At 25.6% G+C, this 23994-nt stretch overlaps 1 protein-coding gene across 1 annotated transcript in view; it reads left to right on the top strand.

Moving 5' to 3' along the window:
• The window catches only part of LOC136975505 (homeobox protein MSH-D-like), a 30698-nt gene extending 10661 nt beyond the window's left edge, over positions 1-20037 (top strand). Inside the window, exons 2-3 of the mRNA XM_067270567.1 lie at positions 16731-17209; positions 19974-20037. Coding sequence (XP_067126668.1) covers positions 16731-17179 — 449 coding nt within the window. The 3' untranslated portion in view covers positions 17180-17209; positions 19974-20037. The remainder of the gene's footprint in view (positions 1-16730; positions 17210-19973) is intronic.
• Positions 20038-23994: the final 3957 nt, after the last annotated feature.

Below are 23994 nucleotides of genomic sequence, written 5' to 3'. Positions count from 1 at the left end.
TTTCAGAATATCTTGTATTTTAAAGACATTAATTAATATGACTATTAATTGTAGCTATTGTTCGATGATATATATAATATACAACCTTTATTTCTCTTTAGTTTATAAATTGAATGTAAATATCGCTAATAAATAAGTGTTTTAATCGAATAAATAATTTATCAATTTAAATTTTATTAATATTTTTTAATAAATTTAATTTATTTTTAAATTTTATGGAAAGAATTTCGTATGAAAGTTTTATAGTTTATAACATTTAAATAGTTTAGGTACATTTTTAAATTCATTAATAGCTAATTTAAATATAAAAACTGGTATAAATGCTATAATATACGATTTTAAACGAAATCTTTTAATCCATTTTATCAAACATAAGCTAAAATATATTCTTAAAGAGATTATTTCACGAAAGATTAACTTAAAAAAAAAAAAAAAAATGAAAATCGATGATATATGACTTAGGCAAATCTAGAAATTATGAGGTTCTGAAATAATATGTCATTCTATAATTACAAATAGCCTGAATTTAAACGACTTTTAATGAAATTATTGTCTTTATTAAGATCGAAATTTAAGCTAAACTCTTCCTGATTTTTCACATACTTCAATATGGTATTTTGTCTTTCCCCATTTCTCATCTATGTCAAGTCTATTGATGGTCAAGTTCTTTCACAATGAGAAAAATTGGAGATTGACTACATAGATAAGCATGTGTTGGCATTCACAATCTCTTAATCAAGGTTTTATCAGCATTGAGTAAGAAGCAAGATAACAATATAACTTGATTTTTTAGTATATTAAGTATAAATTCGATTATTTATACAAAGAAACGAGTTTATAAGTCCGCAAAAGCATATAATTACTAACTAGTTTTCATATTTGTAATGACTAGCGATAAGATTTGCCTATAGGTCATTATCCGTCAGTAGATCGAATTGGGGGCTTCATTTCCTATTTCTTATCTTATAATAACTAACTATATTAAAGGTATCAACGGGCCAACAATCAATGAAACTGTGCCGGATATACAGACTGTTACTTAGTGAAAAAAGCAACCAGCAATTTTCATTTGGAAGAATTAACTTCAGGTTTTGCCTAATTGTTTTTTTTTTTACATCCAGTCGAGATTTGTAGATATCAGAATTTTCGAATTATGAATTTTTTTTAACTAATTATTCTCAACACGCGGCCGATTTCCTGAATATTTTCCTGTATAAAGGACCACCAAGTAAGAATATTTAGGAACCGAGTACAGTAAAGTCTTATGTAATAATAATTTTAATTTAAGTTTTTAAAATAATATTTTAATTTAAATGAGATCAAAGCTTAAATTGTAAATAAAATAATAAGAAATTATTCTTTTTGAATGTATTTACAGAAAATATAGAATTAAATTAAAACTTTTTAAGCTTCAATTTATTCGTAAACATTATTAACAAATAATAAATATAACGATTTATCAGTGGGTTTTCAATTTGGAATCTAAGCACCACCAAAAGGTTAATAGATTAAAATAATAATAAATTTTTATTAACCTCTACCAGAAACTCAATCCTAATTTAGGCTTGTTGCCTACATTCAGATTGAAAGCCCCAAATATTTTTTCCCCTATTACAGTTGGTATATCACAAATTTATTTTTAACTGGTGTATTTTGATAATTGTATTTTATTATAATTAGTTTTCTTTGCAAGCCTATTTAGTTTTTTTTTTTTTATTTATTTAAAAGCATTATTCTGAGGTTCTTAAGACTTCACCATAGATTCTGCTGCACTCGCTTTTGGCAGACTGGCAGACTGCCAGAGAGATCTATAGACTAGTACAAAAAAGGAAAGGCCAAGAACACCTGATTTAAATAAATTTATCAACATATATAGAGTAGACCTAAGTCACATAATAATTATAGGCCTACCTCTTTTTTTACAGTTAACAACTGTAGTATCAAAAATTAGTTTTAGTGAGTTAAAAAACTGTCTTACCACAAAAAAAGATTTCGTTCTAAAATATTTAATATATGTTTTATTTAATATTTAACATATGTTCTATTGATCGTTATTCGTGTCCGAGCTGTCATTGGAGAAGTTAAATAAATTCTATTCCAGAATTATCGGTAAACATTAAAATTTTTCAATCATCCATGTTGGATTGAGTACCACACAAGTCCTTAATCCAGCTAATAATACGGTTAATTTAATTCCAATAATTGACTATTTCAATTGTAATTGCAAGCAATCATTCTTCTTGTCCCATCAAATCTAATACTCGATTTAATAGTAAACAACTCTACCGTGTAAATAGAAATCAATTTAGCAAATTTCCGCATTAAGAAAAGTAGTTTGGTTTGTAAAAATTAATTTGTTGTCTGTAAATAATTAAAAACTTATTTTAAATCATAAAAAAAAATCTCCATAAAAGACTTTAATTTTCTAAATATAAAAATTTAAATGAAATACTTTAAAATATAAAAATGTATGAAATAAATTCAGAATAAACAGCGTACAAAGTGATTTATTTAATTTACACCTCTCTTTGAACCAGATTGGTTATCGAAGATTTATTTTGAGGCAGATTAATCATTTTAATTCGTTTACACAACATAACATGACTTTTGTTGTCATTTGTAGGCGTGTCGATGTCTGTTCATTGGTTACAGATAATTTAAACAAGTTAAATTTATTATCTCTATTTGCTTCATAGAAATATTTCCTGCGATATTTATTGTGTCTTATCTTCCGATTAATTTCGTGTTTCTTTATTTTCATATAATTTAATTAATTTTATTTATTTATTAAAGTTAATTTAGTGCAAAATTTGAGTTAATCTATGACTAATTTTTTTTTAGCTGTTTTAAAGCATTTTCTTGCAACTTTTGTGTATGATTTTAAGAAAAGTATTTTTATTAGAATTATTAAATTTAAACAAGCAACATTTAAATACATTTAAGCTTAGGATTTCTTTAACTGAAAACGTTCTTTAGGTTCCCCTCACTGTTTTCTGTCCATTGAACTTTAATCATATTTTTTAATACATAGAGTATTAAACAGAGAATTAAAGGATAGACCTTTAATTCTCTGTTTTGCTTTCCTTCTGTTTTCCAAGACATAATATACAAAAAATTTCTACATATAAATTATAATGTTAAACTATAATTTATATTTTCAATATAATATATGTATAGAATTTTGAGTGTTTTATCCTGTTGAAAATAATTTCAAAATATTTGATCAGAGAAAATCTAAATACGTTTGAACTTAATGAATTCGTATTTAATAGTTGAATTCCCTTTGAATTTTCGTTCTTAAATATCTGTTAATGAAGTGAATAAAAATATATTGTATTATTAAAACTTACTTCAAAGAAATAATTGAATTCATATTAATTAATTGGAGAAAAATTTCGTTGCAGCTAACGTGCAGGAATAGAATCTATTCATTTTCATCACACTACTGTTATTAATGTCCCAGTTCTTATGCATTCTTTAACTTACAGGCTAAATTAAAGGTTGTAGGTATGTATAGACTACAACAAAATATAGCTTTTCTATTTAAGACATAATGTTATACACATACATAAGACTGTTATTATTTTATATATATATTTAAACAGTTTGTTGTTCATGTAATCAATAATAATTATCATCATCCATTATTAATGAATTTTATTGAATATTAATATGACAAGAGAAAATTCCAAGCTAGACTTACACAAACTTTATCTTGAGTTATTTAATTTTTTAAGATTTGTCTACAGTTTATTTAATATTTTACTATATTTAATGATTATCAACTTCACTTTTTCGTGGAAATTATTCTAAACTTTATTTAGATTATAAAGAGAATAGTCTATGTAAAGAAGTAGTTTAAGCTTACAAAATGTACTAAAAACAAATTATTTAGATACCGAACCAAGTTAAAAAATCTACTAAAATACAGAATAAAGAATATTGTTGTATTACAGAAATGTTATACCTTTTTTACTTTTTAAATACATTTTTAGAAATAAATTTTTCTTCAATACGTTTTCAATATTTATTTTAGAAGGTTAGATTTATAATTAATGGTTTGACAGTATTCTGAAACATATGGCAAGTCTTATCTCAACAAACACAGTAGTTTACACTTAATATTGACATAAATCAATCTTCTGTAGAAATATCACGTAGATCGCTTACAGGCATTTAAAAAATATATATTTAAAATACTGTAATAGTATTTACTAACATAAAATAATAATTACTTGAATTTCTAGATTTAATAGTTTTATAGTTTATGATACCGAAATTTTGTATATAAAATCTTGTTTATTTTACAGAAACCAAGTTGTTGTTTGTTTTAAAAAGAAAATTATAAATTCGAAATGAAACTTTCCAAATTAATCAATTCACAACTAGCAAAACACCATCGTTACAGTAACTTGCAAACCGTAACAGTCTATCGTAACAACATGCATTTCGAAGATTCTATTGTTCCTCTTTAGTCTTATGGGGGTTTTTTGAAATCATCAAAAATAGTAACAATTGGAAAAAAAAAAAGACAGTAGAAGCCTCAAAATACGTGTTGTTCGATAGAGTGTTGAAATTTGTGTTTTAATAATTAAAGATGAGTTTTACGAGTTGAGAGTTCTTCTTAAATATACAAAACTTAATTTTAATTAAATATAAAAGTTTAAATTTATAATAAAGTAATTAAATTGTTATATTATAACTTTGATTTACAAATTGTTCATTAAATATATCATATACCATGTGTAGATCCAAATTTATTTATACTTTTTAAATACATGGAGCAAATAATAAGAAATATGTCTAACTAATGTTTCTTAAAAATTATTGCATTCATCTTTTTTATCACATATTTCAAAACAAAGGCTGTAATAATAATAATAATTTAAAATTTCACAATTATCCATTTGAAACTTGTAATTCCCCGAGAAACAATGAATTTTAAGGTTTATATATTTATTATTTATATAACTAAATCATTTTATACATTAAATTTTTGTTTATTTTCGGTTTAAACTAAATTTACATTAATATAAACAATTAAAATAGTCATTTTAAATTAAAAAAAACAATTGAGTTGAAAATAGTTATTTCTTTGAAATAATGTTGGGTAATTTTTTGCATAGCCTATATAATTTAAAAATGGTGTTAAACATAAGATATTCTAAAGAATTGAATGAAAGAATTTAAATAAAAAAATAAAACTATAAAATCAACATACTTGGGACTAAAATATTAATATTCGTTAAAGTTTGTGTTCAAAAGAATAGGATTTTTGGATGAAAATTAAGAAATTGTGAGCTCGGAGGACAACCACGATATTTATTATTATTATTATTATTATTATTATTATATTTATTATTTCTATTTCTATATAAAAAAAAAAACATTTTAAATTTCATAAATTTAGATAAAGTAAATTATTGATACATTTACATTGGTTTTTTTTTATAAGTAATAGTTTTAGTGGACTAAAGTGAAGAAAAATTATAAGAATTATAAAGTAGTTTTTCACCGTTCGTGAATCCGTATTAAATTTCATGTTAATTAGAAAATGTACGGATCGTGAAATACGGTATATACAAAGTGAAAGCTCTTAAAACTGGTAAATTAACTTCGTATTACTTAATTAGATTATTTTATTAAATTCACTAATTTATAAAATAAAACTTAATTGTAATCTTGAAATTATTCAGTTACGCATCAGTTCATTTCGTATTTTTACTAACGATCTTATTTTAAACGTTAAATATGTAGACTAAAGTCGATTATAATTATATAATAATTATTAATACACCAATTAGATGGACAAAGCACGTGTATATATTAAGGAGAATATAGTCAAAAGTTTTAGACAAATCGTCTTACAAAGGACTAGCATTTGGTTAGGGCTTCGAATTTATGAGGATTTATCAAAAATTATTCATTCCATTGTATTTCTCTGTATTAAGAAAAAAAGCTTTATTTTTTACTAGATTTTATTACAGTATTATTTAAAAATACAGTATAATACAATTTTTAATGCTGGTTGCTATTTTTTTATAAGCTGAGAAGCCTCAAAAACAGTGGCCTAGGCTTCTCTCGACATCTGAATGTGGATAAAATTATTGGATTTTATAGAAATTTAAATTTTAAGGTAACTATTAACATTAGGGTAAATTAACACACAGTATTTAGAGACTAGCTGCATTTAATTTCGAAATAATTTGAATATTCCATTTAATATTTATATGGAATTTAATATCAATTTTTGTTTGGCTAGGGAATTTGAAACAAACGCTTAATCTGCTTAGGATAATTCATCACCCAACATAACTTGTTAATAAGAATAGATTTATATTTTTTAAGCCACTGATCAGTTATAATTCTTTAATAAATCTTTATGCACATATCTAGATTAATAATTACAGTATTTCTGTTGATAATAAATTACAGTAAATCGTATAAAACTGTAATTAATGTGAAGTTATATTGGTTCATTAATCACTACAGTAATATTTTTGGAGAGTAAAATTAATTGTATTGATTTTAAACACACTCCGGTATACTTATTTAAAAATTAACTGTCACTTTTACTACACTTTAGAAGATAAAGTATTATTATATTTCCAAGTAAAAGACGATAATACAGTCGTGTGTCCTATGCTTTAATATACAAGAGGCCTTTTCTCCTTTACCAAATAATAACGGACAATGTGTATAAACTGTTTTTGAGAATAGAACGAGGCCCTAAGCTACGGCTTATTTAGCTTAGACGTAAATACGGCTGTTATATAATTTTACTGTATAAATAAGAGAGCGAGAGAGGCGCGGTCACCTATTTTTTTTAAAAAAAAACATAATAAGGATCTAAAAAAATACAAGGTTTAAAAGATTTATTATATTTTTTAAATGAAATTTGAGTAATTTGAGTAGTTATTTTTCTTAATTTATAAAGAATGTAATAAAATGAATAGTTTGTAACAAATGTTTTGAGGCCTGTTTGTTCTTCCTGTAATAAGGCCTTACTACGAATAGTTATAAAATTTTCTTTATAAATTTCGATTTAATCGAAATATTAATAATGTCTAGGCCCGTATGCTATTTGATTTTAAAAAATTCAACTCGGATTTCATAATTCCTTACACCTAGTATATGTTTTTTCCCTGTCATACAGCATAGTTTGATTATTATTAACAAAACTTCCAAAATTATTTTCGAAAGAAATATATTTTTTAAATTATTTTCTTTGATTTAAAAAAGTGAAAAAAAATCAGACTATAAATCATTTTGAAGAATAGCAATATATATGGCTATTGATGTTATCTTATTGAATATAAAGAGATGCGGGAGTATAAAAAAACAATAGGTAACAAAACCATGATATTGTCTTAATGAACTCACGCAACAAAGGACGTAGTGTTTTGAAAATGTTTTATGATTCTGTTTGTCGTGTTTTCAATTATGAGATCACTTGTTTAAATTTGTTTTGTTTGCTTTTATTGAAGTTATTATATTTATAAACCGTTTTATCATACTAAATAATTGTTATGGTCACATTTAGTCTACCGCTAGAATTAAATTTTGCTAGATTGTTATTGTAGCAATTAATTATAATAATAAAAACTAAAGACGTTATTTGAAATAAAATTTCTTTTATTTTTATATTGTTATAATTAATTGGGCTTAAACTATTATACTTAAATATTTAGGCCTAAAAGAATAACAAATGAAAAATAAAAATACAATTAACAGACTATTGGATCACCCTGTATTTTAAATACTACAGTGCATTTAACTTGCCGAGTGGTCTGTGTTTTCATTTATATATTCTATATATTAAAAGTATAACTAGAATACATTCTATCTTCTAGTTATACTTACGAATATAAATCGTAAACTGTGTTTAAAGCGTATTTTTCTTTTAAAATATTTATGAATTTAGACGTTATTATTTACTATTTAAGTACAGTAGAACCTCCAATTATGGTGACCATTTTATCAAGGACTTTCTTAAACAAATATGTATACAAATTAATCTCCAAACAACGGCCATTTTTTATGTTCTTGACAGCATTCAGCCGTTGTCCGGCGGTTTTAACTGTATTTCAAGAGCGATTTAATCTTTAGAATGGTTAACTAATTTTGAGACACTCTATATATGTATAAATATATTTAGTCATTATTTTAAAATATATCTTAAATATTTTTGCAACAATAGATAATTAAACTGATACATAGTTTCTTGTAGGTTAAAACTTCTGACGAAATTTTTATTGAAAAAAATTAATTATAATTCTATAATTTAGAATATTTACCCGTATATCTATTTTATATATATGAAATATTTATTTAAAACTGTCACGAACGTTTTTCCGTCACGAAAAAGGGGGAAAACGGAGGCACCGGGAATCGATGAATCGTCACAAAATTATTCGACAAATAAGTTAAGCCCGCGCGAATCCAGCAGGGGGTGAAGCTCCCTAATTCTTTTATAAATTAATAAAAATTTTAAACTTTATTAAATTATAACTTTTAATCTCGAAAGAGAATAAAGTAAGCGCGACATGGAGTAGATAAAGTTATGCAAGGACACATTTAGGGATTTTGAGATGATGAATGTTACTGCTGTATTAATGTGTATATATTTTTCATTTACTTATACTTGATACGATTCTAAAAGAGGATGTAGAACTATGCGCACCCTCTGGATATGCCACTTAGTTTTGTAATATAGGCTACTATATTTCAATACATGTAAAAATATTATTATTATTTTGTTATAATTATAGTATTCATAAATAATTAAAGTCAAATTAAAATAATATAAAAAAATTAGAAGGGAAGATTTATAGAATTCACATAAACAGATAACTAATTAGGCCAATATAGGCTTAATCCTAATTAATTAATAAATAATAATCAAATAAATCACACCTAAAATATTATAAATGATTTTTAGACAATTATTATTAATATAGATAATAAAATTTAATATAAATTGAAAATAATTTTATATAATTGAACAAAAAGAGGTGCAGAAGTACGTATTACATCCGAATCCATTACAATTTATATTAAGATTTAACCTTAAATTTTTGAGCCTACAATGAAATGGGTGTCAACTATTACCGAAAATCCATTAAATCGTATATATTTCAATACGTATAGGTGTATTAATAATGAACTTATACCGTGCATAATGTGTTATATATTGTTGTATAATGTGTACAAATAAAATACGATAATAATGTACAGTACAGGACATTAAGCAATTTATACTCATTGATTTATTGACTTATTGACCCAACCTCTTTTACTGTGTCCTATTGGCGAATAAAGAAAAGCTTCTATAGTTATTTCCTTTAGGAAAGAAATTTTTTGTCCGTTAAATCGAGGGTTTACTGTACTTTATTTCACTTTCGTAATGTAATAATAGATTTACATAACAGTCTTTATTTAGTTGATTTTTTTATGCCAGTCTGTTCGGTTAAAGTAGAACGCGAGTTGGTAAAAAGATAACACGAAAACAAAGTAAACAAGTTAATAGTAAACTAGATATAAACATATTCTCTTAAAGGAACCGTGACTTCATACTAGAGAGTGACTCGAGTCAATATATACGAACATTGTGCAATTATTGATCTGTATTATGAAATAATTTATTACATTCTTTTTGCATATAAATCATGCTGATTACTAAACATATTTTAAGCTTTATCATGTGATAAAAATTCATTAATTTTTATGTTAAAAATAATAATTGGATTGCGGAATTCCGTCTTAAAACTGCAAATTTACTAGATTCAAGAACAAGATTTCTTTTCAAATCTTGTATAAGTTACTTAAATTTAACACTATTTAGCCTATAGCATTTAAATATTCAATTTCTGCTATAATTTTTACTTTATATTTTTTATATTTAGATAAAGTTATCTTTCATCTTGTAAAATAGCAAGATAGTAGTAAAGATACTTCTGGAAGATGTGCTTCTTCTTCTATTACAGCATAGATTTGATAATGCGTATTCATAATAATAATAGCTAAAACAACCGAAAATTAATTTTAAAAAGTAAACTAAATACATTAAAGAATAAATTAACTAACTATTGCATAATTCGACGAAGAAGAAATTCAATTTATCGAAACTTTTACGACAGATACATTAGCATTAAAGTTTTTATCTCGTTCGTTCGCAATCCCACATACTTGAAAAGAACCTGAAAAATAACAATAATTTTTAAGTGTCCCGAAGCCTATGATCCAAAAAACAAAACGTTTAAAACTTCGAAATTATTAGCTTTAAGTTTATTAAGTATTATCAATATTTTATCAAAAATTATATTGATTTATTAATTTTAGTTAGTTTTTCGTTTTAAAATGAAATTCTAGTGATTATTTACGCATATTTTAATAAATTAATAACAACAAATTAATAATCTAACAATAAAAACCAGAATGAAGTTTATTTAAAAGACAAGTTTTAGATTATTTAAATTTTTCACTCTAGAATCGCACAACGGAGCTCAACTTTTACTCAGGTTCTTGCCTGCCTAAATACTCACTGTTCAAACAATTTTATGTACAGTAAAACTTCTCTAAAACCTGTTAAACGGAAGAATAATTCGATACCGTCTATTTCAGTTTACACAGGTTTTACTGTGTTTTAACAAACTTACGTAATTTAGTCAGGGAAGAATTAACAAAAGATCGACTCCACTGCGAGAATTTATGTTCCTGTGATGCAAAAACAACGAATTTGAAGAATTCAATATCTTTTAGTTAACGAATATTTTTAGAAATCAATGCTCGTCTTCTAAGTTTTCACACGATTTGTTAAGAATTTCATATTTATCTACAGTATTTTGTAGTATCGCTATACTTACAAATGTAAATTTAGTTGGTTTTTTTTATTTTTACAGGAATTTTTGCTTGTAGAATTTAATGTATTGTTGGTTAGAAGTAAAATCATAAACTAGACAGCCCTCATGAGACTGAAATTTTACTTAAGCTTTCTAATTTATAAACTTAATACTGTTTTTAAAGTATTATTCTATTAGAAATCAATGAAGTTTTGTATGAGTAAAAACTCAAGAAAAATAAATAAATATTTATTTTAAACGTACAATGTACACTACTGTATATACATTTAGTATTTTTTTTTTTTACTTGACACATCCAAATGATTTTATAACTTGAGTTTTATGTATTTCTAATGGTGTTAATCCAGATACTGAAATCCTCAAAATAATTTTATATAATACAGTCAAACCTCTGAATAAAAGCCACTGACAAGAACATAAAAATGACTATTGTTTGGAGGTTACTTTATATGCATTACTGTTTTAAACATTTTTTTCTTTTCTTTTTTAAAAGTGGTTGCAGTTTAGAGTGATTGTTATTGGAGGTTTGGCTATAGACTAACATTGGATGATCAATTGATTAATAAAATATATGTATAAAAAATTATAATCTACAAAAAATTTTAATTTTTTTTATCATTGTCTATATTATAGACTACATGGCCATACTTTTACCTAGAGTAAATCAAATATAGCTTGAAGGAGATGAAATAAGCCCGGATCGGTTACAAATATGATCCTGACTCTCTCCGGGAGCCATAAAATTATATAAATTATACAGATAAAAGACTTTTGACTTTATATATATATACATATTGACTTTTTTATTTATAAAGTTTTTCCGATGCATAAAAAGCTAAATTTTGGCGTTTTCAGTGCCTCCGGATTCGAGAAAATTTGTTTACTTTTGCTTACTTATATAGGTATGAGAGTAATTATCATATTTTATAAATGAATAGAGAAATCAGACTAGAAATAACCACGAAAAATCGAGAAAATTAGAATACGAACTCGGATCTGTCATGGTTTTAGCAGGATTCCTTAAATTTAGAGTAGGCCCTAATTGGTGAAAAGTAGATTGATCGATGTATTATTTTACTAATTATTCTACAATACTTATCATACATAGTTATTTTAATCATTAAAATATACATTTTATCGGAATTAAATGATTTAAATGCAGAAAAAATAAAACTAATTGAAAATTTAAAAATTTGAAATTAGTTTCCTTTACATAAATGCGCTCTAAGTAATTACTTTAGTTTAATTCCTTTGATCTAATCCTAAGATTTAATTAATATAATTAAATCTTAAATTACAGCTTGAAGACCTAAGATAATATACCGAATACATAAATTAAAATATGTATATATTTTTTAATTTTAATTAAAATACAATCATAGTATTAAAGTAATATTCTAACAAACAAAAGAAGTAAAAATATGCTAATTTTATTTTAAAAAAAGCTTAATGTTCTAATTTATTTATCATAATTTTTTGATGCTTTGATCTAATTAGTCTTTTATAATTGTAATAAAAATCCATTTAATAAATGGCAGTTTCCGACATAGATATGTACTTAAGCGGAATAACTAAAGATAAAATAATTTTACAGTCCATAAAGTTGTATTAGAATATTTTTATACTGATGAAACTGTTCTTTTTATACGTTTTTATTGTTTATAAAGATAAGGAACAAGTTCTTTTGTAATGGTTTTCGTGCTTATCGAAGTTTTAAATTAGCCGCATGTAAATATGAGATTTAAATAATTAATTAAATCGCTGATATATAAAAACCATTTATTTTATTATATAAAAAACAACATAAGAGATGTTAAAGCTTTTAGAATTATTATTATTATTTAATTTTTAAAGGAAAATTATGATAATTTTACAATTCGATTTAAGGATTGAAAGGGTGAGATAAGGCAATATCTCTCTTTGAAAGCTGTAAAAGTATGTAAATAAAATGAATAAAACGAATAAAAATACCAACTATTGAAATAAACTTTCATTTATATTACTTTGGCATCATGATTTTTATATAAAAAATATAATTTTGGGGGTCTTTGTGTTTGGAGCGTAAACCAAATGACTTACTACTCCCCACTTTCTGAGCTAATTCGAGTAGTGAATTTTATAATTAAATAATAATAATTTCTTTTCAAAAATTGTTAAATAATAAATTAAAGTTTTAAAAACATAATTAAAAAATTAGAAAGCGCTTCTCTCCCATTTCATATTACTAAGCAGAAAGAATAGAGCTTAAAATCTTATTAATTATCTATTTATTTTAAAGAGAAATTAAATAAATGAATAGGTTAAGTAAAAGATTATTATAAGACAACATATTGCAAGAAAATAGCGCCAAAGGCATAGCAATTAATTTCTATGCATCACCGACTTGATGGTGTTTTAGATAAGGTACTGCCAACAGGAAACGAATGATGCACAGCTTTCACGAATCTCTCACATCATTGAAAGTATATAAATTTTATAAATTTAAATACATCAGTTAAATCTAATTTGACAGGATAATATTTCTTTTTATTGCCTATTCAATACTTTTAATTAATTGTAGATTGAAGATCTGAAATCACAATAAGCTTACATCATTTATTTTAATCACACTTTCATTTAAATTTAAATTAGTTTAAACTTATAAATTTTAATTATATATTAAAAATACTTTTTAAATTTTAATATGAGACTGTAATATGTTCTAAGCAGGACTGGGTTTAGAGTGTAAGGGAAGGGCCCTTTCGTCGCGTAATAAAAATTTTAAAACGTAAGGCCTTAAACTGTTTTTTTTCGTAGGGTAAGGTCCAAAGCTGGCCCTAATTTTGAGATCAATTTGGTTCTTAAAACTTCTACACGCCTATGCCTACACAACAATTCTCAAGGGCTTGTCGCGAATATTACTCATCGTTGGGCGTTGAAATCTGTGGGTGAGTAATGAAGTGAGGTTCCATTGAAGTGATTTGAGCAGTTGATTCGTAATTTATACGCTTTTAGAGCGAATAATACGTAAAAGAATGTAAAAAAAAAACTAAGCAAAGTTAATCTTTTTGTCATTTTTGAAGCATTATTTTTACATAATCTTAGATTATATTACTAATTTAGTTAAAAGAGAACTCACTAAATGGATTTTTTTTCACTTTACGTCATGATTCAATTTATAACAGCACAATCGGAAAAAATATACCGTAATTCTAGCATAATAAATCTAAAGTTTAATAGTAAAATGAATATATAATAAAACTCATTTTTGAGAGGTTTAATCACCTCATAAAATATTCTGCTATATAATTATAAGCTATTTAATACAGAGAACATTGGCTATAGCCTATAATTTTCTTGAAAACCAAATGAAATTTTATTTTTCTTTTGCCTTTTTTTCTGTTTCAAATTTCCCATTAAATTTTTCAAAATGTAAATAAATAAATAAAATTCTATCAGCAAAGAAAATATTTTAAAAGTTTATTTCAATATACGTTTGATCATCCGAATTTTGCTGTTACCGTTATTGTTAGACGGGCAGTATCCAGCGCTCATTAGGGAAAATATAACTGGAACCGATTATAACCCATTCTGGGTGGGCTAGAATGGTAATGAGGTCGACTAGCACATAAAATGAAGGATAGAGAACGACGCCCGATCAAATTACTCATGATTAATTTTGATCCCTGATCAGATTCGAACCCAGATCTTCAGCAATATCATCGAGCTTAATGTAAATTACAGATATAATTATAAATTATAATAAATAAAATATATTAAGTTCTTAAATGAATAATCACTATCATCATTATAGTGCATTTATACATATACACCATGATTAAATCCTACATTTGTTATATATTTTGTCTACGAAGACTTAGCCTATTAATACAATACGTCCTATTAATAGGCTAAGTACTCGTAGACAAAATATGTAACAAACAGAAAATAAGGACATAGAGGCATAGATGTTTATTTGGTATCGGAGTGAGGGAGATGGAAGTGGATCATCTGAAACATTATTAAAAATGCTTTGTTACCGGAGTTAAGTGTCCTCAAAATTTCAACCTTCTATCTTAATTAGAAGTGGATGAAATGTGAGTTGCAAGATTTAAGGGCATAATACAAAGTTAAACAAAAGCGTTTAATAATAAAATATAAGATTATTGATTTTTATTACTTCTTATAATTTATAAAATTTTCTATAGAATTCACCGCTCTACTTATCGTTAAAATAATTGCTAATCATTATCAATTCTTAGACGTGAAATGTAAAGCTCATTAAATAAATGATTTCAGTTGATGGTCTTGTAAAGTTTTTTTCTTATTATTCAAAATAAATTACAATTGAATTGATCGTTATTGGATAAATATTCATTATTTACTATTAATGAACCAAAAATAACATCAATTTAAAAACAAAGAAAATCTAAAATTTCTAATTGAATTGGTCGATTCGAGTTCATTTCCTATTTTTAAAACCTGTTAAAGGTTTAAAATTTCGGAATTGTAAAAAAATTAGAAGCGTTTTCTTTATTTCAATTATATTTTTACATCACAATATCTAACCACTTCAGTAGATAACAGGCTTAAAACTGGTAGAAACAATGTAATTTAAGTCAAGGAGAACAGGAAGAAGTATGAATACTAGTTGAATTTACCACGGAATCCTATTGTATAACAATTATTTGTGAATAAATATTCCGAGTGATTTAAAAAAGCTTCGTTTATCCATTTAGTTTTAGTTCTAAACATGTAATCCTTCCATCCAGCCGTAATATAAACTATTAGGATGCGGATGCACGAATCCATTATCGTATCAAATAGTTCGAATCCAATGGGTTCTCAACAATGAATTGTTGCTGCTGTGGTTTCCACTTCTCGAATGTCTTGCAATTTCGTTTTTAAACGTTAACATTTTATATAGCATTATTATTCTCGCGTTTAATCGGGATTTTAATTGGATAACCTATTTTACAAAGTTTAAACAACTCTATATAGCGTGTTGATATTAAATCGATTTTATCATTTTCTTATTCATAAAATATAAAGGATAATGATATTGTCCTCAAGTTTAAAAAGTATATGCATGATCAAGCGTTTTTTCAATATTCCTTAACCATTCATTGTATTTTTTAATTAAAATATATTTGAATTTTTATTCTTCTAAAGATTTCAGGAATTCAGACAAGTAGAAGATTTTAAAATTTGTTTAAACAATACTTTATTTTTTATCATTTTAAACTTATAAATATTATATAAGGCCTATAATTTTTTAGTGTTTTACATGTTAAAATTCAATATAAAACATTAAATTGATCACAGCTGACGCATTAAATATTTTACATATTCTAAAGCATTAAGACATGTAAAACAAGCAGAACAATTAACACAATTAAATCATTAAAACGAATTAACGGGACTTAATTACCGTCTTGTTAATTCGTTTAAATTATCGAAAATATGTAGATTTTTTATTGTTTTACGTAAAATATAAAATTTAAATAAGGGTTTAATTAGAAGTAGATGTAATGAAATAATATATATTAAGGACTGATATCAACATTTATTGAGCCAAAAAATTTAGAAGCATCAATTTTAACAGAGGATTTTATTTGTATTCATTCATTTATATTAAAAATGTGTGCAAAAACTAATGCGTTTTTATGTTATTTGATTAAAATAGTTGATGATTTAATAAAATCTCTTCCATATTTAATCACTGGAATCAATTCTTTTTAAGTGGATATAGTTCAAGAGATAAATACAGAAAATACTCTTTAATGTCTTAGATTATAATAAAATTGAAAACAAAGTAAATAGAGATTTACAGAATCAAAATTTTAAGTGAGAAATTATATATTAATACGAATTAACATTTTTGCTTAGGATCAGACAGTTCTTCGCCTAAACCAGCACCTCTGACATGCCACCTCCGACGACACAAGAGCAATAGGAAACCCAGAACTCCTTTCACCACTCAGCAACTGTTGGCTTTGGAAAGAAAATTTCGTAATAAGCAATATTTATCGATAGCAGAAAGAGCAGAATTTTCCAGTTCTCTGAGTTTGACCGAAACTCAAGTAAAAATTTGGTTCCAAAATCGAAGAGCCAAAGAGAAACGACTTAAAGAAGCCGAACTAGAAAAATTACAAATGGGTGCTAGGCAATATTTACACACTCCCGTCAGTTTTAACTTAGCTGCCGGACGTCCAGCCGTCTACTTACCATCACATCAAGGAGTGCCTTTTGGACCTTACGCAACTCTACCACCCTTAGTTGGTCCTCTATTGCCTCCCTATTGCCTGCCTTCGGGTCTAACAGTCTGTCCGAGGTGACGGCCTTCTCTTTAATCAATTTCTTTCCAGGTAAGATGTTGAAAATATCTTCAAGCAATTACCGTCAATATATATTCTATTGTTTAACTGATAGAGCGTTCTGATTGGTCAGAAAGTTATTAATTTCTTAAAAGATCACACCCAAAATAAAAATCGAATATCGGAATCATTTAAGGTCTGAAGGCCCGCCCAATTCTCGTTAAGAATTATATACTTTTAAAATTATTGTAATTTAAATTAAGTCTATATTTTCTTTAAAAGATTAAAACATATCTTTTATTAAACCAGAAACAAAATTTTTATTTTTATAAATTTTATATTCTTGTTGGCCTTATAAGCTAACTTAATTATTTTTTTTTTTTAATTGATTTTAGTACATTATATAATTCATTCTTATAAATTTAGTGCTGAAATTGAATAAAATGAACTCTCTTAATGTTTCAAGTATTATGGAATTTGAAGATTTTAGAAGTAATTTAAATCTTCTTAGTGAATCAGTTTGAGGATTAAAATTACTCTTCAAATCTTCAAATTCCATAATCAAGCTTAGTTAACGGTGTTTTGCTTTTGTAAAACACTGTTTTGGACCACTCTAGATAGCTTGACGTAAGTAACCTGAATTTAGAATAACATGTGTTTCTTCTTCACAAATTGGTGGTTTAAAAATCAAATCAAATGGCAAATTTAGTATTTACAGTGACTTTTGGCTCACCCTAAACGTTAAAATACAAATTTAAATGTTTCGTATACCTTCCAGAATCATTTAAATCGATACACAAGCATTATTCATTGAGAAAAAAAAAGTCAATTAAATTTTCTCTTAAAAAATTCAGCGTAAAGAATGAATGAGGAAAAAAATTATTGTGAGGAAATTCTTATTCTAAGCAAAAAACAAAAAAAATTATATTATTAATTTCAATTGTTAATTGTATTGACATTAAAGTTAATTACCAAATTTCGTGACTGAGATCGTAAATAACATTTTGATTAATTTATTATTCTCATTTGGATTTTAGTGAAACTTTACATTGAAAATTTGAAGTTATATAAATTTAATACATATACAGAGATTTTAATTCGATGTAATTGAGTTTCTACAGTCTTTAAGTATCTACATAAAGCACATTAAATATGAATTGCAATTCAATCTCAATTATAAATTAGTTTATATTAAAATATTTATGAATTAAGTTAGTTTTTTCTATAGAAGTTTGAGTTTTATAGATACAAAAAGACATTTTTTCATTAATTTTTAGAATTTAGAATAAGTAAAAAAAACATACATTCTTTAGAATTCTTTTCTTTATATTTGAGATGAAAAAAAAGAATAAAAATTTAAATTTAAATATCGATAACAAGTAGGAACTTTTGCTAACACGGAAAAGATTCGACATCAAGCAAAGAACAAGTGATTGTTAATTAAGAAGAGCCTCACGCAATGTAGTAGCCCCGAGGTGGGTCATTATTCTAAAGACCGAAGCGGGACTAACAAAAGGACACACAAAAACAATGCAAAGTCTCATTAGTCTTCTAGTAAAAAAGTACCACAAATAGACCTAAAATCAACGAGTCTTTGAGAAGTGACACTCAAATGTTTCCGCTTAATCATTTGCACCCTCACTCGTAGAAAAATAGTCCTGTTATAAAGTCAGATTTTACATTAATTTCTGCAATTTATGAATAATTCAAAATGCCTGTAGGGAAACTATTTAATATATAAAATTACGAAGTATTCCGTTTGGATGTTAAGTCATCACGCGAAGACCTCTTTTCTCCTTTTGTCTATAGAATGTGGGACTTGTAAAGTTTCATATCTTATAACATTTTCGTGGGGATAGTTTACACTTTTAACGTCAATTTGATGTCATATTTACAACGAGAAAGTGTAATAATGACATCAAATTGACGTGAAAATGTATATTATCTTGACAAAACGTATTCTTTTGTCGAGACAGTGTACGCTTTTGTTCTTTTTGTCACGCTTATAACAATGAATTAATTATTGTGAGTTAAAATAATTTAAATTTAGAATTACGTTCTAAATTACATAAAGTATCTTGCGATTTTAATAAAAATTTCTAAAAAAAAAATTTGCTTTGGTTCATACAATTTAAGTTCATGAAACAAAAGAAACTGTGTATAAAATGTGATAAGATTAAGTGTAAAATGTATATTAAACGAAGCTTATATAACAGCAAAATAAGAGTTTAAAATAATATAAGCATAATTAAATATTATACAAAAACAAGAAAAAAAAAATAATAATAATTTTAAATTACATTATTTCTGATAATGGAAAATAAGTTTAAATAAGGAAAAATATGTTTTTTAAAAAATATTTTAGCTTTTTATGATGAAAAATAAAATTGAATATAGATAATTAACATTTTAAAAATAATATTTAATGCATATTAATATTTTTTAAATGAGATATTCACTTTCGAATCGAATTCTTTCGGTAAGAAGCAAACCTTACAAATTATTCACTCTATACCAACAAATTGTACAAAGAAATCTCGAACTTTGTAACTAAAGACTCTTGAATTACTTCGACAAAAGGCAATTAAAAATGCTCTGAATAGAAGATTTCAACTTGTATCTGGCCAGATCTCAATTAGTTTAATAGAATTATATTAAATTTCCTGAATTTCCCACGCCAGAAGCAAATCCAAACATTAAAACTAAGATTTAAAATACATTTAATCTATGTGCGCTTGTATAATTAATGAATTATGCATAAAGTATTATTATACAGACTTTCTAATATTTATAAGTGTAGATTTTTTTTCTCTAGAAATGAAATATATGTGACGTCTGCTGAGTGGAGAGATGAGTAATGTCTGAGTGATAGAAGATTTTTTTCTACGATTGCTGTTTCCAGGAAACGAATTATCTCGAGCGAAAATGGAATTTTTCTTCAATATATCCGAGGTACAAGCCTAAGGTAGCTTTGGAAGTTAAGAATCTCATGCAAATTTGTGGAAATCCTGAACGTTAATTCGGTCTAGTTGAAACGAAATTAGTTACCTTTTGTTTTGTATAACTGTAACTATACAAACGTGCAAAGTCCTCGATTGTAAATATTTGTAATTATTCCAATTTAAAATATGCATTAATTTGTTTGAAGCATAATCTATTGACGAGACCGCAAATACTGTTTAGAAATGTTAACGTTTAATATTTATGATATAATAATATAGTTTAATGTATTAATTCGATCAGTTTCTAATATGGCAAGTGTTACTATTGAATATGATATGAAAATGATGATGATGATGATATTATTGGGAATTTAAAGTCTAAATGACAAGGGACTCCTCAATTTAGTTGCTTTTCTTCTGAAATATTAATATAAATCCGTGATTAATTTATTTAAACTTCTTTATGATTCATGCAATTTACACTCCCTTACATTCTTACCTTTTGTTTTTACTTTAAGTGTTTAACCAACATTATGCTCACTTAAAAATACATTAATATAAATTACATTTAATTTTTTTCAGAAAATCTTTTATTCTAAGGATATAAAACTTTAAATTTATTCTAACGTGTCTGATAGCGAGAAAAGGACCGATTGATTTGACTAGAGAAATTAGTAAACAGTAGGTTAATACAATCGATCTAAATGGAGCCTGATAACACAAATAAGCGACAGAAACGATTATCTTGTGTGCTGTACCCTGTAAAATTAGCGGTAAAATCACCAGGATCTTACGTCGATAGATTGATCCCTTATCGCTCGCCAATCTAAGTTAGAATCTGTTCGGATCCTCGTAATTTTTCATAATTTGAGGCAGTATTGCATTGTCCACCCCTCATCTTACGTCAGTCATTCTTTAACGAGCAAAACGAGGGCGAAAATTAACTTACAAAAAGGTTTTTCGCCCGTAACGTTTCGAAAATCTTGCGAAAAAATTAAGTCCAATCTTAATTTTTTTATAACAGATTTCATAAATCGATATTAAATTATATAAAATAAAATTTAATTAGGTTAAATAAAAAATATTTTGATTGTTTTTAAGTATTTGATTTTACTCTAATTTTTCTAATTTTATTAAATAAACAAGCTGATTTAATGAAAATAATTTATGTCTACGAGAATTTTCGTTGCTTAATGCAATTTTCGTTAAATTTGAAGACAAAATATTGATTTTTCTGAGGCCATTTTTGAGTCAATTTAATGATTTAAATTTATTCGCTTATCTTGAAAATCAAACTGCCTGGAAAAATATCATTCTATCTTTATTATTGGAAAGAGAATGATCGATTTTCTATACGTTGTAAAGAGAATCTAGTCTGAAAATATTGTGGAGTCTCCTGTCAAAAGACTTACATTTTAATAATAATAATTAGTCTTTTATGTAGACTACTCCTTACAAAGTGCCTTTTAAATGTATAGCTGTGGCTCATTTCTTTTGTATATATATATATATTCTCTATGTAGATAAATATACAAGATTATGTAAATAAATTAAACAATTTTCACTTTTCTGAATTCATTTCTTTAGTTATATCTTAATTTTAAATTTTATTTTTACTTCTTAATATAACTTGTACTTAAATGACATTGTTGGTTATAAAAACAATACAAATAAAATACGTATTATAGTGATTATTCACTATATCGGGTTGTCACTATATCAAGATACTATTTTACAGTGGAAAATAGCCGAAAATACGTTAAATGTAATGATGTATAGCCAAATTTATTCATTTTAAGACAAACTCTTTACGAACCAAAGCGAAATATTAAATAACCAAATTATAAGATCTAGGATTGCATATTTACTACTTCTAATATAATATTTTATATGCCTATATATAAGATCTTAATATTCGACGATTCCAAAAGAATAATATTTAAGATTGGATTTTTCAGGGCTTATAAAATATTCAAGCTGTTGTAGAATTGTTGATAATGACCACAACGAGCAGTTGCAGGCATTGCAGCGGTGACACAAAGGAACCCCTACTCTTACTTTGCCTATGATTTATCACCGTGAAGCACGCAAAGCAGATGGAATGCGTCTTTTTAGTCCAGTTCTTTCTCTCTACCGCTTATTAGAAAACGGATGCCCTGAGCGACTAGAGGTTGGCGTGATTTCCAGCCCATGGGTCGACAAATGCAAACTGATTTACGATGGACTTAGAAGTGGATTGTTCTAGATATAACATTATTGACGATATCGCACCCCAAACGTTTTACAGATAAAATCACTCGCTACTAACTGTCGAGACCTCTTACTGACAGCCTATAGGCGATAGCATAAATCAAAGTGCCAAAAAAGCGACGTGTGGGTCCTTCGACTGGAGTCAAATTTGGAATTTTTGTAACGTGGTTTCACCTTCTAAAATGCCTCTATTTTACGTTGACGAACGTTATTCGAATAGAGTTATTGGCATGAAATAAAGACATGCTTCAATGAGAAAACTCCAGGATTGATAAATTTAAATATTATAATATAGTTTAATTTTTAAAAAGTATTTGAAGTTATTCACGTCATATAAACCATTATATTTAACATTTAAAATAATGATTTTTTAAAAAATTTATATATAAAACAAATCTACCTAAAATAAGCTTGGTTCAATTTTAAATTATGCCTTGATATATCAAGCTATTATCTAAGGGATAATTTTTTTATATTTATAATTTGTTTTTTTTAAATTTAAGATCAAATATCAAAATTTATTATAAGTAAAAAATGTGCTTATATTTACTGAAATATTTAAATGTATTTTATTAGAAAATTGTAAGATACGAGAAACATTTTTAAGTTTTTAGGAAATTAAAATTTTTTTCTTAATAAATAGCGTGTTTCAGGTATAATTTAATTCCTAGAAAAATCTAACGGTTAAATTACTTTAAAAAATGATTCTGAGAAATATAATAACAGAAAACAACAGTGTATAATATTCTAATATGGCCATTATTTTATATAGGCCTACCTACTTAATAGAACTTCTACTACTGGAAGTAAAGATAAATTGCCAATGGTTCGATTTAAATATATATACATACACATATATATATGTTTATTTATTTGAATACAGGAATGAGTAACAATTTAATTTAAATTAAACTTTACACGTAAAGTGAGGAAGATGGAACTGAACGTATACGAGCCTTGACCCGAAGAAACGAGCTTTTTTAAGTCTCAGTGCCTAGTTAAATCTATTTAGAGTTATTGGTCATTGTTTTAGGGTTTTATCACGCAATGTTTAATCTCGTTGCATTTTAACAAGTTGCGCCTTCGGGCTTAAGGCTATAGCGTGTGTCTATTTGGCACTACATTGTGTCGAAACTAATTTGTCCGGACGCTTTTCTTTTGTCTTTACAACTCAATCCCCCAACATTTTTTTTCTCATCATTTTTTTAAAATCAACTTCCAGGAATTTATTTGAAATATTGTAATTTTTTATACTAAAAAATTATATTGGTCAATGTTGTTTAAATCGTGATATCATAGAAACAATAATGTATATAATTAAATATAATTTCAACCTCTGATAGTAAACCTATATATAAACGTGATTGTATAGAAAGTTATTTAAATTTCTCAATAAATTGTACATAATGAAGAATAATTCTTGAGAAGAAAATAAGTATTTTAAGTAAAAAAATAAATAAATTGGTGGTAGAAAAATTCAAATAAATACATTAGAAACAAATATTTTTTACATTTCTTTGTTAATAACACAATAAAATTTTAATGAATATCTCATAAAATTAAATCGCTATAAATTAAAATTATATTAATTCATTAATTTTAAATAATAATATGATTATTTAACTAATCGAATAATTACATGAT

Source organism: Centruroides vittatus, unplaced genomic scaffold, assembly GCF_030686945.1.
Source record: "Centruroides vittatus isolate TY-2023 unplaced genomic scaffold, ASM3068694v2 contig_371, whole genome shotgun sequence".
In the NCBI taxonomy this organism is placed as follows: Eukaryota; Metazoa; Arthropoda; class Arachnida; order Scorpiones; family Buthidae; genus Centruroides; species Centruroides vittatus.
This window is presented reverse-complemented; position numbering and strand designations above follow the sequence as displayed.